Source organism: Malaclemys terrapin, chromosome 22 (assembly GCF_027887155.1).
Source record: "Malaclemys terrapin pileata isolate rMalTer1 chromosome 22, rMalTer1.hap1, whole genome shotgun sequence".
NCBI lineage: Eukaryota > Metazoa > Chordata > Testudines > Emydidae > Malaclemys > Malaclemys terrapin.
In genome coordinates, this window is record NC_071526.1 from 8,115,557 (window position 1) to 8,130,895 (window position 15,339).

General features: G+C 45.7%; 1 protein-coding gene, 1 long non-coding RNA gene and 1 other non-coding gene across 8 annotated transcripts; 2 read left to right on the forward strand and 1 right to left on the reverse strand.

Annotated features, from left to right (window-relative positions):
* Positions 1-444: 444 nt before the first annotated feature.
* Positions 445-12,151, reverse strand: TAF12 (TATA-box binding protein associated factor 12). Of its 6 annotated transcripts, XM_054012026.1 has the most exons (8): positions 11,940-12,046; positions 8,788-8,860; positions 8,453-8,535; positions 5,643-5,894; positions 3,882-3,959; positions 3,380-3,494; positions 2,635-2,723; positions 445-923 (listed from the first exon to the last, which is right to left on the reverse strand). In XM_054012026.1, the coding sequence occupies exons 3-8, from the start codon at positions 8,519-8,521 to the stop codon at positions 888-890; spliced, it is 639 nt and encodes a 212-aa protein (XP_053868001.1). In that variant the 5' UTR covers positions 8,522-8,535; positions 8,788-8,860; positions 11,940-12,046; the 3' UTR covers positions 445-887. The 6 variants fall into 6 exon arrangements, with proteins under 6 accessions (XP_053868001.1, XP_053868003.1, XP_053868006.1 ...); XM_054012028.1 differs by lacking the exons at positions 8,453-8,535; positions 11,940-12,046 and adding an exon at positions 12,076-12,094; XM_054012031.1 differs by lacking the exon at positions 8,788-8,860 and having other exon boundaries at positions 11,940-12,069.
* Positions 12,152-12,259: 108 nt separating this feature from the next.
* Positions 12,260-14,549, forward strand: LOC128827804 (uncharacterized). Its single transcript, XR_008443105.1, has 3 exons — positions 12,260-12,931; positions 13,195-13,337; positions 14,343-14,549. It is a non-coding gene; the product is annotated as an uncharacterized LOC128827804 (long non-coding RNA).
* On the forward strand, positions 13,853-13,994 carry LOC128827941 (U11 spliceosomal RNA). Its single transcript, XR_008443129.1, has one exon. It is a non-coding gene; the product is annotated as a U11 spliceosomal RNA (small nuclear RNA).
* Positions 14,550-15,339: the final 790 nt, after the last annotated feature.

Consider the following 15,339-nt stretch of genomic DNA (forward strand, 5'->3'; position numbering starts at 1 on the left):
GAAGGCTTCCATTTGACCATGGAATAGCACATGCTTCCATCCCACCATCCCTGATCCGCACCAGAGGGAAGTCCGGTCTCCATGACTCACCAAGTTTTTGGCCTCTCTGCTGCAACTGGCAGCCAGGGCTCCAGTCGGTCTTAATGTGAACCTTTGTGCACTAGGAACTGGACAGATCCCATTAGTTTATTTCAAATAGGCCAAACAGCCAAAAGATGGTAGGACTTGTGGTCACTACTCACCTCGGCCGGATTTCATCTGGCTTAGAGGCAAAATGGTCTGTGTTGTCTCTTACCAGTGCAAGAACAATCCCTTCCATTTTGAACCTAAACCTGGCACGCCCTTTAAACATCCCTGCAGCAAGCAGCCCCTCTCCTACTGCCTAGAGTTTTAAATGAGGTGCTGTAAACACATCAAATGCAGAAGCACGAGACTATGTCCAGCTTTAGATTAATAATTTCTTTATTAATGTAAAACAAATGCAAGTATTTATATAAACACTGACATTACAAAGTACTTGAACTGGCAGGAGGGAAGGGGGAAAAACGAAAATCTCTACAAATGCTTCTAATACTGTCCCAAACAAGACCAAAATGCTCTGTTCCTTGGACAATCAATCACTTATACGATAAACCACTTTAAAGGTCACAAATAAAGTCTTTGTTTCAAGATACAATGTGCTCTGATGGGGGGCTGGGGAAGGGGGGCATATAATGGTTTTTGGCCGATCTCCTCATAAAGTCATAGATATTGCTGCGCTGTTAATAAAAAATATATGCTTCTCTGTAAAGCATTAAAAAAAATATCCCATGGATGGTGTCATGGAGGCTTCAGCTTAGAGGCAGATATCCCAAAACGCACAGTTGTCTTCCTGCTATTCCTAGGGGTTATTTCTTGGTTGTTTTGCGGATCAGTGCCATCCTCTGAAATGAAAAAGGGAAAAATACAGGGAACTGATAGTCTGGAACATGGTTATTTCCAAATCAAGCTGGGAACATGGCTATATAGGAATGAGATTGAAGAAACACAGGGTCCACAACAGGTTGCTTATGCAATACCATATGTTGAAAGTAAGCTCTGGTGAACAGTGGTGATGTATCAAGAACTACAGACACAAGCCCTGTCTACGATGGCCTTTAAACACTTTGGAAACCACATTTTAACAGTTAAGATGGGCTCTAGCTAAATCCATTTGTAACTTGATTTGTCTAACTTGTGGGAGAGGCCAAACTATAAGCCATGCTGAGAAATGGTCCAGCCTGGATCCTTCTCAGGCTTGTACATGCCTGTAGGCAACGTTCTACCATGAATTAGCCCGACCTGGGTTTAAAGATGGTTCTTTAAGTCTATTTGAATCCTAGCTTGGATAGAGCCATAGCCCGAAAGTTTAAAAAGTTTTTCAGAGAGTCTGTGCTTCTCTCCTTGGGAGAAAGTCTGTCTGGAGTCATCATTTCGGTTTGGTGATTCTACCTTAATCCTAATTTCACTCAGTCACTAGCACAGTTTAAATCTTTTACTTGCATTGTGCTCTGAATCAAAATCCACTTTAAGGCCCTCTGTCCACACCCGCACAGCATTTTATCCCCCGTGTCAGAAATGGAGCTGTCACATTATCAGGCTGGTGTGTTTCACGGGTGTAGAGATTTTTATTGATGGCTTTGGCCTTTGACTTAAAAAACCCCAGCAACTTCCAAACTAGGAGCAAGACAGAAACCAGTACTGAACAAGTAACTAACAGCTGAAATTCCAGGACAAGCACAAGTGCTCTTCCAAGAGGAGCCCCCAGCCAGATATTTAAGGTCGGAGAGGAAACAATTTTCAGCTGCCCCATATACAATGGCAACAAGTCACTTGCTGCCACGTTGTGCAGTAACCGTTTGTTTCCAGTGGAAGGGACCCTGCAGTAGCTCAGTAAAACCTGGGTCACTGTTACATACACACATGGCTGCTCTCATGAGCTGACAGAGCCATCAGATCATAGTATGCAAACGGCATCCCTGGACTCCCGCGGTTTTACAGACAGGGATTCCCTCCAGTCAACATGGATTTTTAAACTCTTCTGGAGAGAGAGCTTTCTGGCTATTCACATGTATGTTGGCTCCAGGCAGAATGGACCATGCAAAACTAGTCATGCAGCATTGTCTCATGGCCATGGTCGTGTTTTGGCTCCTGAAGTGAGTGCCTTCTCCCTGACCGCTTAACTGCCTGTGGATGAAGGGTTATTTTGGACTCCTCCTTGGAGCGTCAGAGGCTAGGCGAGAATTGCTCTCCAGCACTGTCATCACATGCTAACTGCAAGGTCCACTGTGCAGGGAGCCAGCATGACAAACTGGCAATGTCTCCTATGGGGTCTCCCAACAACTGACTCTCTACCGCAACTTGAAGGGTGTGGCCACCAGTTAGAAGCAAGAACCTTAAGCCAGGGAGACTCCTTGCTGAGATTGTCGCAGCCTTGGGAGCACACTGCAGGGGGAGTCTAAAAGAATATCCAAGCTCCCTTCTTTCTTGGCCGCAATACAAGAGCGGAGATGAACAAGAGCAGCACTGGCATGTGTGGGGGTAGTTGGACAAGGACTCTGCTTGTATTGACCCCCCTACATTTGGCTATTAGTGCATTCACCAGGGGCTCCTCACCTGTTTGTGAGCTTCTGTAGTGCAGGCTTTTTTGTATGGCCGGATTTCTTCAGAACCAAAACCTGGGATCCACATGTTCCACTGGCGCTCTGGAACAGAAAGCACAGATCACTGCCTAAGAAAGCTGTGCAGAATGCCCAACACAGGGAAGCCCTCAACGTACCAGAACAATAAGGACTAGTTAGAAATATAGTAAGAACTATTCAGTGAACCTCCCTGGTGCCAGGGCTGCAGATATTTCGTGAGAAATGGGGATGCCGGGGAATCCAGACTCCAGTGACTAAAGGCACTTAAAGGTTATTTATTATTTGTACTGTACTTTCATTTAAGGAGTTGAGTCAGGGTCCCATTGGGCTAGATAATATATACACCTATTATAAACAGCCCCTACACCAGAGACCTTACAATCCAGGTTGCAGAATGGTACAAAATGGCAAGCCCGTGCATAGGAATAGGAGAGTTTGGAGGAAGAGAAACATAATGACATTTAACTTGTCCCTGATTGCCAGCAGGACGCCTAGACAGCCACCCTAGGCTCAAATTCATAAATGGGCAGCCTCCTCCATGTCTCTGCTTCCACACATTTCAGTTAAATTATTTCCCTCAAATGTCCCTATTCAGGGTTTGCCCTGGTTGTGTAGGGTGTATCCAGATCCCTACCCCAAGGTCTAGCGGGGATAATCCCTTTTCAGGTACTTCTATCCCTCAGTTCGGTCTCCTCACTGACAAGATACGAATCTCTTACCGAGATGCAGCTGGACATCCTTCACTTCCAGAGTGTTTGATTTGCGATGTCGGGCGAGCTGGCAGGCAGCTGTCACCACGCTCTCAATGAAATCATCAGCAATCTGCAACAGCATCTGTGGGGGAGTAGGGGGTTGAAGAAAGCAGCACCTCAAACCCCTTCCCATTCTTTTTTGGATGACGGTTACAGTCAAACAATGTAGTGACCACTATGAAATTCAGCCCTCAGGAGCCACTGCTTGCAGAAAACAGTCTGACCACACCCTACGGAAAATCCCCTGGGATGTCAGAGAGTCACCAGCAAGAGACCAGGTTAATAAATTAGAACAAATACCTCTGAGCACCAGCAATGTATATGGACCATGTTTGATGCTGACCAGAGCTTGTGTAACAGCACAACAGTATGAACCAACCCTCCCTGTATTGGGTAAGGGGCTAGGACAGCTCTGGATTGGCTCTGCACGTCCCATTTTACTGGTACGGGTTTGTCACATATGGCCTACCTCCTCCACATCCTCATCCAGCTGCTCATTGGGATCCACCTCTCGCACCAGGTCCTGCAACTTCTTCTTGGTTAAAACCTGAGGGTAAAAGGGGGACGATTTTCCACACTGCATCAGCAATCTGACTGGCAATACCCAGCACGGCAGCAAAAATCACTCAAACTGCCCCCAAAACTGTAATCAGAGGTCCAGGCTATACACAGTATTGACAAAACGTAACACCCCGGGAAGGGCACAGAAACACTGGGCAATAACTAGGCATTCTCAAACCTACCTGGTAGCTACAAACAAAGCAGTGGCCAGTGGGACAGAATCATGAATAAGGCTGTCCTCTCACGTGAGACAACATTTGCTACCATCTCTTTCATACCAAAATACTGTTGATTAAAGCAACAGTGTGCTGGCAAGAGAACAATTGCATAATGAGAACTCCTGAAGGGTGGACTGGAAGTACAAGGATAATTTCAATAACTGCAGGGTTATGTTATGGGCGAAAGATAATATTTTACATTTCTATGGTGCCTGTCATTCAGAAGTGCGTCAAACAGGATGCATACACCACAGCTGGGCAGAGGACAGCGGCCAATTAGCACAGAGCACAACAGCAAGGAAGGGAGGGGGGATTTTATTAGTTTTTGAGCATCAGCAGCATGCTGACTGTTGTAGGATATAGAGGGATGGTATCACCCTGCCCCCAAAGTCTTACAAGATAAACTAGATACATTTGGTTCAATGACACTGAGGCAAACCCCTACTCTTTTGAGAAGTGTCAAGGAGTCGAATGTCCACAAAGCCTGAGTTTAAAAAGCACCAGAAAATCTACACACAAACTGTGCAGCAGTCAGTCTGTTTCCCAGGGGAGAATGAAAGGCTAAGTCAAAGTTACTGGGATCTGAATCTGTGATTCCCGTAAGATTAGGGAGTTCAGACATGATTATGCTGTTAAGTCACCCCCCTCTAGGGGAGCATGACCTTCTCTCCATCTCAGCTTCTCTCTTGGTTCTTCTGAAGCGGAGCAAAAGCCTCCATTCCAGCCCCAGCATTGCCACAAGAATGGACCGCATGGGGTGGGGGATATTCTGCAGGGGAAGGCATGGTGTTGGAGAAGACTGAAATCAGATACCTTCCTTTTTCGGAATATGTACCACTTTGTTGCCAGAATGCATCCAATCATTGTGTGTGTGTGTGATTGTGTGTGTGTTAAAAACTGAAAACAAGTGTTGCATTATATGCGTAGAACGGCAGCTGTTTGACTGTGGTGCTGCTTCTTCATTGACCCGAGGAGGTATAGGTTACCTACATACACAGTAGGTTGGCGCCAGCAATCTGACTTCAGAAGCCAGGTTTAAACTGACCTTTTGACTGCTTTGATCTATTTCAGGGAGGCCGAGGAGGGGAATCTAGTACATTGCCCTACACTTGTTATGATGACCTACAGCATTGGAAGACAGATTTTCATTGTATTCAGTATTTTGTTTTTCATACAAGCCATACTTTGAATGGGATTTTCTGATCTCTCCCTGACGTGCATCACTAGGAGACTGGATGCAACCTGCAGTTGGTCTATACAGTCTGTGTCTGATTCAGATTGTAAGCTCAAGAGAGGCAGGAACCGGATCTCTGTGTAGTGCTGGGTGAACCGGGGGTACTCAACTGATCAGTTTAATTAATGTAAAATATTTCCAGGTCATTTAAGGGACAGTAAAACTATGGGAGGGTCTGAACAACTCCCTGCTTGCCCAAGAACTCAAGTGAAATTACCTGGTTGCTTTCAGGACTTAGGCGTCCCCCTCCACTAGGAGTCCCTGGCATCTTTGCCACGGTGGTACTGTTCGCCATGGAGCTCTGTGGTGGCGTGTTGGCTGGTTCTGGCTTTATCGAGGAGAAACTGGATAGGTTGATCAAGGTAGATGGGCCAAACTGGTTCATAATCTGCTGGGCTTTAGTCTTTAAATCATACAGCTTGTCAAGATCTTGCTTCTTTTTGGGGTTGTGAGGACCCAGACCAATCAGCTGGAGAAGGAAAGGAACACCAAAGTTAACAAATTTAGAGACTGGATTTTACTCCCTAAACTCCCCCTCACTATCTGTACTGAAACCATATCCTGTAGGCAGTGCCTGGAGGCTTTCAACTTAATCCGATACTTCTAAACACACTTTGAGGGGAGGAAGGACGTGGGTGGGAAAAGGAAAATATTTGTGTACATTAAAAATAAAACTTTAAGGGAAGGCATTATGGTTGCACAGATTTCACTGAATGGCGAACTGATGATGGGTGTGAAGTCTGACTGAGACAGCCTGAGTACAGCCTAAGAACGTTGCATTCCCACTTCCAGTCTAACACCAAAATTCAATCCAGGCCTGTAATCCTCCAGACCTGGAACAGGTCTTTTCCACCTGTGCCTCTTTGGTGGCAGCCTTACTCTTTACATTAAACTGGCAGATTAATGACAACCTCCTGAGGTATAGTTGGGAAGATTTCACTAAAGAGGAAAAAAAATCAGATTACAAACTCCTCAGGGCAGGGACTGTCTTTTTGTTCTATGTACAGTGGGGCCTGGTCTATGACTGGGGTCTCTAGGCACTATCACCATACGAGAGTCTCCATTTTGACATTTCAGATATCTACTTAGCTGGGAAGAGGGGAAAGCGGAGTACAAGCTCCTCATGTAGCTGCACTGGTGAGAACCTGGCACAGAGCAGGAAGGCACAGTTCTAGCATCTGCCACACAACACCCACAATGCATTTGAAGTCTGACGGGTAATTATTCCCAAACCAAGATATTTCCAATAGCAGGGCAGTTTTGCAATGAGAACACATATTGAAAGGTTGGGCATTAAGCCCTAGAATTCAATTTCACCTATAAATCTTGTCAGCATTAAGCCGGGTCTCCAAAAGTGACATGACAGTAGAAAACCCTCCTTTGCCTCTAATTCCATTGATTTGATTCCTCACTTCAGTTGAGGCTTTCAGCTGCACAACATGGAATTTAGTGGACTGTCAAGCAAAGGCCAGGACTAATTTCATACGCCTAACTAACGGCCTGCTCTTTCCAGATTAGCCAGAAGATTCTCAGACTAACTCATGTCATAGGCCACTAAACACCAGATAACTTTTGGACTGAATCCGAACTGGCCACCTAGATTAGTAAATAGGGTGCAGAACCTTGAGACATCTACTCTTCCTAGCACACTACTACAGACCCACCACTTGGCTTCCATGCAGTCAGATCTGTGGCCCACAGCTCCAGAATAGCATGGCTCTGTCCAAACTTGTGTTCTTCAGTTATCACCAACAATGGTCAAGGAAAACTGCAGTGATTAGTACTAATACACAAATATTTATTAAATTGTTTGAACTATCAGAGTAAGAGATTTCAGATGCTTTTACGAGTCTTTCACTGTTCTACTATCTCAGTTCAATGAAAGCAGTTGCTTCTGCCACTATTTTGCTGATAGTTCAGACCAATAAGTAGGTGGTTACATAGAAAATGCATCTCACTATTTGAAAAGGACAGATATTAAGCCGTGAAGTGACTTAAGTGGAAACTTTAATAGCAGCCTATATTAACTCTGAAAAATCTTCTTGCCCGTGCATTGAGGCCAATGCATTTTCTGTGTCTGAACATAAAACTGGTCGTGATGACAATTTTTGTATTTCTGACTTTTGTTTTAAGTGATTTATTTTCCATAATTAGATTTTGGGGTCTCAAATTCTCTTATACTGCAGTTTTCCTCAAACTTTTCTACAAAACAGCACCCTTTGGAAATGTCTCTTCTCACAGTGACTGACACAAGTTGAAAAACAGGCTACCAGGAAAAACCAAAACCAAAACAGATCAAGGACATTTATATATAAATGAAGAGAAATAATATTTTCTACCGTTTGTAGAAAATGTGATTTTCCCCTATAACGGCATTAAATTCTTTGTTAGTTTGTATTAATTCACACAGAAAAATCACTCAAAAATAATCACACAAGAATGCTTAGCCAGTTGATATTTTAGTGTTTCATTCCAATGCTCAGTCATGCACCGCTGCTGCAAATATATTACATATATTTTTCTTTTTAAAAAACAAACATAAATGCAAGTAACTTCATGTAGCTCTGATATCAATTTCTAGCCCAATGTTAACAGATTTTAAAATAATGCAAAATCCCTACGTTTGTGCCTTGGGATGTTCTTCAATCGTACAGAGCCCTATAAGCTCTTAGTTGGCACTTCTGGTGCGAGGCCCCTAGAGCATAGTGCAAGAAGCAGATGAAAGGATTCCAGGATTCCTGCTTCTGACCCTAGCTCGCTGGGTGATCTTGGACCAGTCACTTAGCCCCGTGCCTCAGTTTACAAAGTAGGAAATCTTACCTACCATGGAGGGATCAGAAGATGTGAAATGCTTTGAATTTCTTGGGCAAAAAGCACTATATTAATGCAGAGCAATTTTTACCCTCACCTCTAATTTCAACCTTTGGGTATAATCAAGTCATTAGAACACAAACAAGATATGGATGCACAGGTTTCAACCTCAAGTCCTGCATGCCACTTCATGGCAAGCTCAAGCAATTTACTCACAGCTATCTGAGTGTCTAGATCTTTAATTACATCAGCAACTGCTGTGGGCCCAGTGAATGGAGAGGCCATTTTCCAAAAGCTTCCTGTAAGTAAATAGCCAGTGTTAACCTAGTCTCCCCTCCTCCTGTGCTATATATTTCTCATTCCCACAAAGATACCAGCTGTTTTGCATGTCACCGACCATATCATAGGAAGATCAAAAGGAAACAAGCTTCAGCAGACAATACACACCACAACACAGGTATGCCTTGTCCTTATTAAAATGATTAGCTGTAATTTTTCTGGGCGTTTAATATGAAGCCTTACTTTAAACAGTAATTGTGAACCTAGCATACCTTGTCTTCTGAAGTGGCAAGGTATTTCCCAGGATCCTCAAGGGTGAAGGGAAGTCTATGTTAAACTTTTAACCTAAAAACAAAGATTAAGTACAGGGCTAGTTGGTATTGGAGTAGAGGACACTAGAGTACAGATTTTTGCAACAATAGCTGTCTTCCACAGCAGGACTATGCCCCATGGCTTGTACTGCTGCCACTGGCACCTGAGTAATCTGTACTGCAACTGAATAAGTATCACGATTACAGCATTAGACTCGAAGATGCAAAGTTACTTATAGTTTACAGCAGGGGTAGGCAACCTATGGCACGAGTGCCGAAGGCGGCACTCGAGCTGATTTTCAGTAGCACTCACATTGCCTGGGTCCTGGCCACCAGTCCTGCATTTTAATTTAATTTTAAATGAAGCTTCCTAAACATTTTAAAAACCTTACTTACAACAACAACTGTTTAGTTATATATTATAGACTTGTAGAAAGAGACCCTCTAAAAATGTTAAAATGTATGACTGGCACGCGAAACCTTACATTAGACTGAATAAATGAAGCCTCGGCACATCCCTTCTGAAAGGTTGCCGACCCTTGGTCTACAGCAACAAGATAACTTGTCGAACCATTCACCAAAGTGCTTGCAGCGCCCATTTCCAGGAAGAAAAGACATTGAGCAAAGAAATTTGTACAGAGAAATTAAAGGTAATCTGCAAAGGAATTTTTAGGAAATTTGGATGTACTTTTTTGTGTGGCTTCCTTATGATGGATAAAAGCTTAAAGAGTTTTCTGAACAGCTTGTTTTTTAATTTAGAAATATCAGAAGTGTCAAGTCTGGTCATCCCTTGTTTTGCTAGAGGACCTCTTTGGAAGTGGTGGGTATCTCAGGAGAGGTATATTGCAAGTATTTATATATTCATTGTAAGGGCAGGATTGGCTGAATCTTTAAGAGATCTCCTTTCTACCAAGTGTTCGTTAGGCACTGGAGTGATTTATGTATTAAAAAGTTTTTAACTGCAGCTAAAAACCTTCCTCCCTCTCAGCTGTTCTGCTTTCAGCCTTGCAAAGTCATAATTTCATTATTTCTCAAGTTATCACAGAATCTTCCCGGATAATGAAAACCAGAATTTCTAGTGTTAAAAATTAAGCAGACAAGACCCATTCCAGCCTCCCATGCTCATCAGAACCAAAGAAAAGTTACAAATTCAGTTGTTTTCCCCTTTGTAGGTCACCTTTAAGGGTTTGATTCAAACCTTAATGTGTGGAGAAAAATATGTCAGTACACTTTGTAAAAGGAGCCACCGAACACCAGTACTATGGCTGATTATATAGATGGTCATGGATCTTATATTAATTAATCAATATCATAATCAATCAGGTTCAAAGACCTAAATATGAACACAGAGACCACCCATCTTTACTTAAAAAAAAAAAAATCAGTTCCACCACTTCTGAAATGAAGAGCTCATTTTGAACCAGTTTAATAAATTGGATGTCAGGAGAACACATTATACAATGCATCCACAGCCCTACTCAGGTTTGTATGAACAAGCTAAAATACATAATTGTAGAAATAGATTCTGTATCCTAACACGGTTCCATAAGGTTCTTCCTTGGCTTGAGTCAGGAATAACAATAGTCTCTCTCAACTCTAGGAAAATTTATACTGTTTTCTTGCGTATCACAGCAGACATTAACTCATTTTAAAAACTTATACAGTGGGGTTCCCTGTAGCTATGCTCCATTAACAAAGGTTGAAAAATTAATCTCATGTCCTCACAGACTTCTAAAACTTCAGTCTCTGAATGCTCAACTATGGTATAATTAAGTTTTCACAGACATTTAGGGAACTCTCAGTAAATTCTGCAAGCTTCCTGCATTGAACATGGACTCCTAGGTGCAATAATGCACTAATTATGACTGGATAGTGTGCAATATACATTCTCAACAACTAACAAGTTCTGTTTTCCAAGATAACATCTGTGGATTTGGCAAAATATAAATGCTGCATTTAACTAAGGGAAAATGTGTAGAGCCCTGTGCGAATACAAAATTTGTATCTGAATCCGATCCACGACCACGGTCCGCAAATATAAAGTGGATATCCACAGATTTGCGGGGTTCTAAAAATGTGTTTTTACTTTACATTTGCAGGTCCAAAGTCTTCTAAATAAAACACTTCGGAATTGAACACGGTCTAAGTATTTGCTTATTCAACATGTGTCACTTGGGACAGAGTAGACCATTTTTTCCCCTTTAGAGATTTTTTTTAAAGCATACTTCCCTTTCACTTCAAGTTTTTCTCTTAGCTGCCAAAAATTTAATATGGCATCTCCAATGATAAGCAAGGAAAAGGAACATGCATACATTTTCTAATTCCAGTTTCTCCTAAAATATAGTTGTACCCACTGTCTGAAGTAGTTTTTCATTGCTCAAACCACTGAATACCCCATGGGAGCTTACAGATGTTCCAGTCATACAGTAGGAGTTCAGAGCTTTCTCTTTCACTTTATAAACTTCAGCACACCAGGACTGAAGTGATTTATCACTGAAGCTGTAGGAAGTCATTGGGCAATTACATGGATCTGCCATCTATTTTCAAATCTCACGTGAAACCAACTTTTTATCCTTAGAGCTTGGAGGTTTCCCTTCTGTTATTTTTCCCCTCTAAGGCATTTAAGAGCTAGAGTTTGGATTGAAAACACGATACAAAATACAGTTAGACTGCACTTCGCATTTGAATTTAGGCCCCCAGGATAGGGTGACCAGATGTCCCGATTGTATAGGGACAGTCCCGATTTTTCACACCTGCGGTCTGGTCCCTCTACCCCAGGATGAATGAAAGACATGGGACCCCGGACAATCATCCCCTTGCTCTGGGCTGCACGGTGCGCACCGACACCGGGAAGGAGAGCGCCCTGCGGGGCTGGAACAGACCCCTCCAGCAAGGACTTATAGTTGGTGTCACTCCCACGGCGGTTCGCGCCCCGTCCCTGCAGCCCAGGCTCTGCCCGGGGTTAACCCCCCCCCGGCTGGCGGTGCCGATCTGGTGCGGACAGGAGAGCGAGTCGCCCGGGGCTCAGCCCGCCGGGGAGCCCCTGACCCCGCGGGGGGCGGCTGCTCCCCCCGTCTCTCCCCCAGAGGGGGGGAGCCCGGGCCCGCACTCACCGGCGCCCCCGCCTATCGCCCCATGGTCCGCGGCCGGATCCCCCCGGCTGAGCTGCTGCCGCCGCCGCCGGCTCTGCGCTGCTCGCCCTGACCCCCCCGCAGCAGCGTCCTTCCGCCGCCGCCCGGAAACACTCACCCCGCGCCCAACCAGAGCCGCCCTGGCACAGCGGGCACGGGAACGACGCTGGGCATGCGCACCACCAGCAAGCGTCCCCAACGGCGCATGCGTTCACGGCCCACCCCGACAGGGCGCCGCCGAGAGTTGTTTCCCGTCATCGACTGCGCATGCCCCAGCCCCCCTCCCCCCGACCTCTGCGCAAACGCCCTGTCCTGAGGTGTTCCCATGGCAACGCCTCCGGTTCCCCGTCTGGCCTTGCGTAGCCCCCCTCCACCTAGGCCCCTTGGCGCCCCCACCGTGAATCCCGCTCCCCTCGGCCCCGCTGCCGTCCCGCGGGCGGGTAACTGCCCCCGGGGGCGAAGGGGAGTGTGGGGGGGTCAGATAGAGTCCCGCTCCCGGTCCCGCGAGAACGGCCGGTTCGTTGGGTGTTTAATGAACGGTTGGACACAGCCAATGAGATGGCTCAAGATGCGGCGGCCGCTTAGATTCTAGGCGCGCTAGAGCCATGTACAGCGCCGAGCACCGGGGGGGGGGCAGGTCTGTGACTGCCCCGCCTGGGTGCTACCCTCTTACACAGGCCTATGGCGCAGTGAATAATAGCGACTCATTACGAAATGTTAAGCACAAAAAAAGACGAATCATGGGGGGGGGGAAGAGGTATTGGGCAGAGCTGTGCCCGCATTCGGTTTACATTGGGATTGTGGGGGGGGGTCAGAGCTTGGGGCAGCGCCTTATAGCTTGGTTGTGTTCATGTTGTGCTCCCCTTGTCCCATCCATGCAGGTAGTGACCGGGCGGACAGCGAAGAAAGGCGCTAGAGAGCTTGAGGGTCAGCAAGAGGAGAGACAGACGGCCAAGTGCAACGCAAGCGAGATGGTGAGCGAAAGTATCAGGGGGTAGCCGTGTTAGTCTGTAGTAGGGTGACCAGACAGCAAGTGTGAAAAATCAGGACGGGGGTGGGGGGTAATAGGAGCCTATATAAGAAAAAGACCCCAAAATTGGGACTATCCCTATAACATCGGGACATCTGGTCACCCTAGTCTGTAGCCACCAAAACAACATGGTGTCCGGTGGCACCTTAAAGACTAACCGCTGTATTTGGGCATAAGCTTTCGTGGGTAAAACCCCCACTTTTTCAGATGCATGGAGGGAAAAATGCTGGGGGAGACGCCACACACAGGAGAAGGTCCCAGTATAACACACCCTTACAGCGAGAAGAACAGGCGTACTTGTGGCACCGATACAGACTAACACGGCTGCTACTCTGAAACCTTACAGCGAGGTGAGCGGGCTTTATGGGGGGATAGCTCAGTGGTAACACATTGGCCTGCAGATCAAGGGGTCCCTGGTTCAAACCCAGGTGCCTACTTCAAACTGCTACTTCCCCCACCCCCGCTCTCTCCCTTGTGAGCTCGCATCTCTCTCCCAGGGGCTGCAGCAGCCTCGCCAGCCGGCGGCTTGGCTCAATCTTTCCCCTTGTTTTGAAGCTGCTGCGGATTCTCCGCCTTCCCCTCACCCTGGCCCCGCCCCGCCTGCCGCTCCGCTCTGCCTGGTCTAGGGTGGAATCCCAGCATGCCATGCGCCTGATTTGCATCCCCTGCCGGCCCGCTCTGGTGCGCACATTTGAACGATTTCTGGGTACAGTACAGTAAAGTAAACGAAAAAGCCGTGACGGCACTAAATGGGGGTGGTGGTGGGATGTGACAAGTCGCTTCTCTCAAGGGGCGAACCGGCATCTCGCCCTGACCCTTAAGACTGGATCACAGACTGGGGAGGCGGGGCCGCCAGCTGCTCGTTAAAAAGGGCTTCTGCTATGTATGGCACATGGAGTGGGGCGGCTGCGGCCTTACCCTGCCTCGTGCGGAATCGACATCAAGAGATTTCGGAAGCACAATTTTTGCTCCTGGGGCTGCTGGTAATCGTTGGTTCCGGCGCCCCGAAGTGGCTTGTTAAAATCAGATTGAGTTTCGAAAGCACTGTGGGAGGATGTGTGCTAGTTAGCTCTTTCCTTCTTAGGTGTTTCTGACCACGTTTGTTTGGGATGTTCGGGAGTTTTCTAGCTGATGATGTGAAGTGTGTGCAGGGGAAGGGATTTTGTAGTACCTTAAACTGTATTTCCGTAATTCCTTGTAGTTTAAATGGGACTGTTTTCCTTGTGAAAGTTACTAGTGCCCCCCCCCACACACACCTTAACAGAGCAGCCTTTATGTCAACCAGTGGCCATTAGGGGGAAGCAGACACTTCAAGTACACAGTAGCCTGAACTTTTCAACTGTCTTCGCTTCAAGGCCTTATGGTAGTTGGAGCTGGTCCCAAGCCGGTTTTCACTGACCAGATAGCAAAAGCACGGGTCTGACCACCACCACTCAAGTGTTAACACTGCAAGGACCTTTGTCTGAATGTGTATAAAGGATCTGTAAAATGTGTGTAAGACAGTTTTTGTACTAAGGTGCAAAGCTCTCCTTTCTTCTGCAGAATAAAGCAACTCTTCCTTATCCCTGTCTGGCTGTTATTGGCTCTCAGCTAGGTGGACCAATATTTTGGTAACATCCTCTTTAAACTGTCTCTCTCGGGTATGAGTGGTCACAGACTGTTGTCCTTCCCACTAAGGGTGTGGTTGGGTGTAATACTTGAAATACATTTCTAAATTCCTAGTTCTGAGAATATTTATTTCTACTCCAAATGCAAATATAGTCGTTCCCCTTGCTTTGAAGTCTTTCATAATTTTCCAGACAGGAAGTACATTTATCCTGTAGAATTTCATTTGCTTTATATAGTTATTAATTACCTAGAACATAATATGTGTATTTTCTCTTCCCCCCATTCTGTTTTTCTGTGTTTGGCCTTGCTGTTTGCTAAATATTTAATGATGCATTATTTATCCCTTCCTGCAGTTAGATTTTATTGAAGCATTAATTACATGGTGGGAAAAAAAGAAAAAAGAAGCAAGACACCATTTGTATGCTTGCAGTTATTTTAACAGAGGGCCATCTAGCGAGTGAAATTAAAGTTGGTTTCCCTGTTTGAGTGTAGCCCCCCGCCCCCCACAAGGGTAAAAATCAGATTTCCCCAAATCTTGCTGCAATCTGCAAAATATTGTTCCTAAAAGTGAACTTGTGGCTGGCAGTGTTTGAATCGAAGAGAGGGGGTGGATAGGTTGCCGGAGGGTGCTGGTGAGGTAATTCTTTGGGTGCTGGGATCATTCCAGATTAATACTGGTTATCAAGAACAGGGGCTCAGCCCACCTCCCAGTGCAAACTAACGCAGACATCATGCTGGGCACAG

Coding starts and splice junctions, on each gene's coding strand:
- TAF12 (XM_054012031.1), bottom strand. CDS start 8,521: ATGGCCTCTCCATTCACTGGGCCCACAGCAGTTGCTGATGTAATTAAA. Junction 5,895..8,452: donor ATCTAGACACTCAGATAGCT/GTGAGTAAATTG, acceptor TTCCTTCTCCAG/CTGATTGGTCTGGGTCCTCA. Junction 3,960..5,642: donor TAAGTCCTGAAAGCAACCAG/GTAATTTCACTT, acceptor TTTTACCCTCAG/GTTTTAACCAAGAAGAAGTT.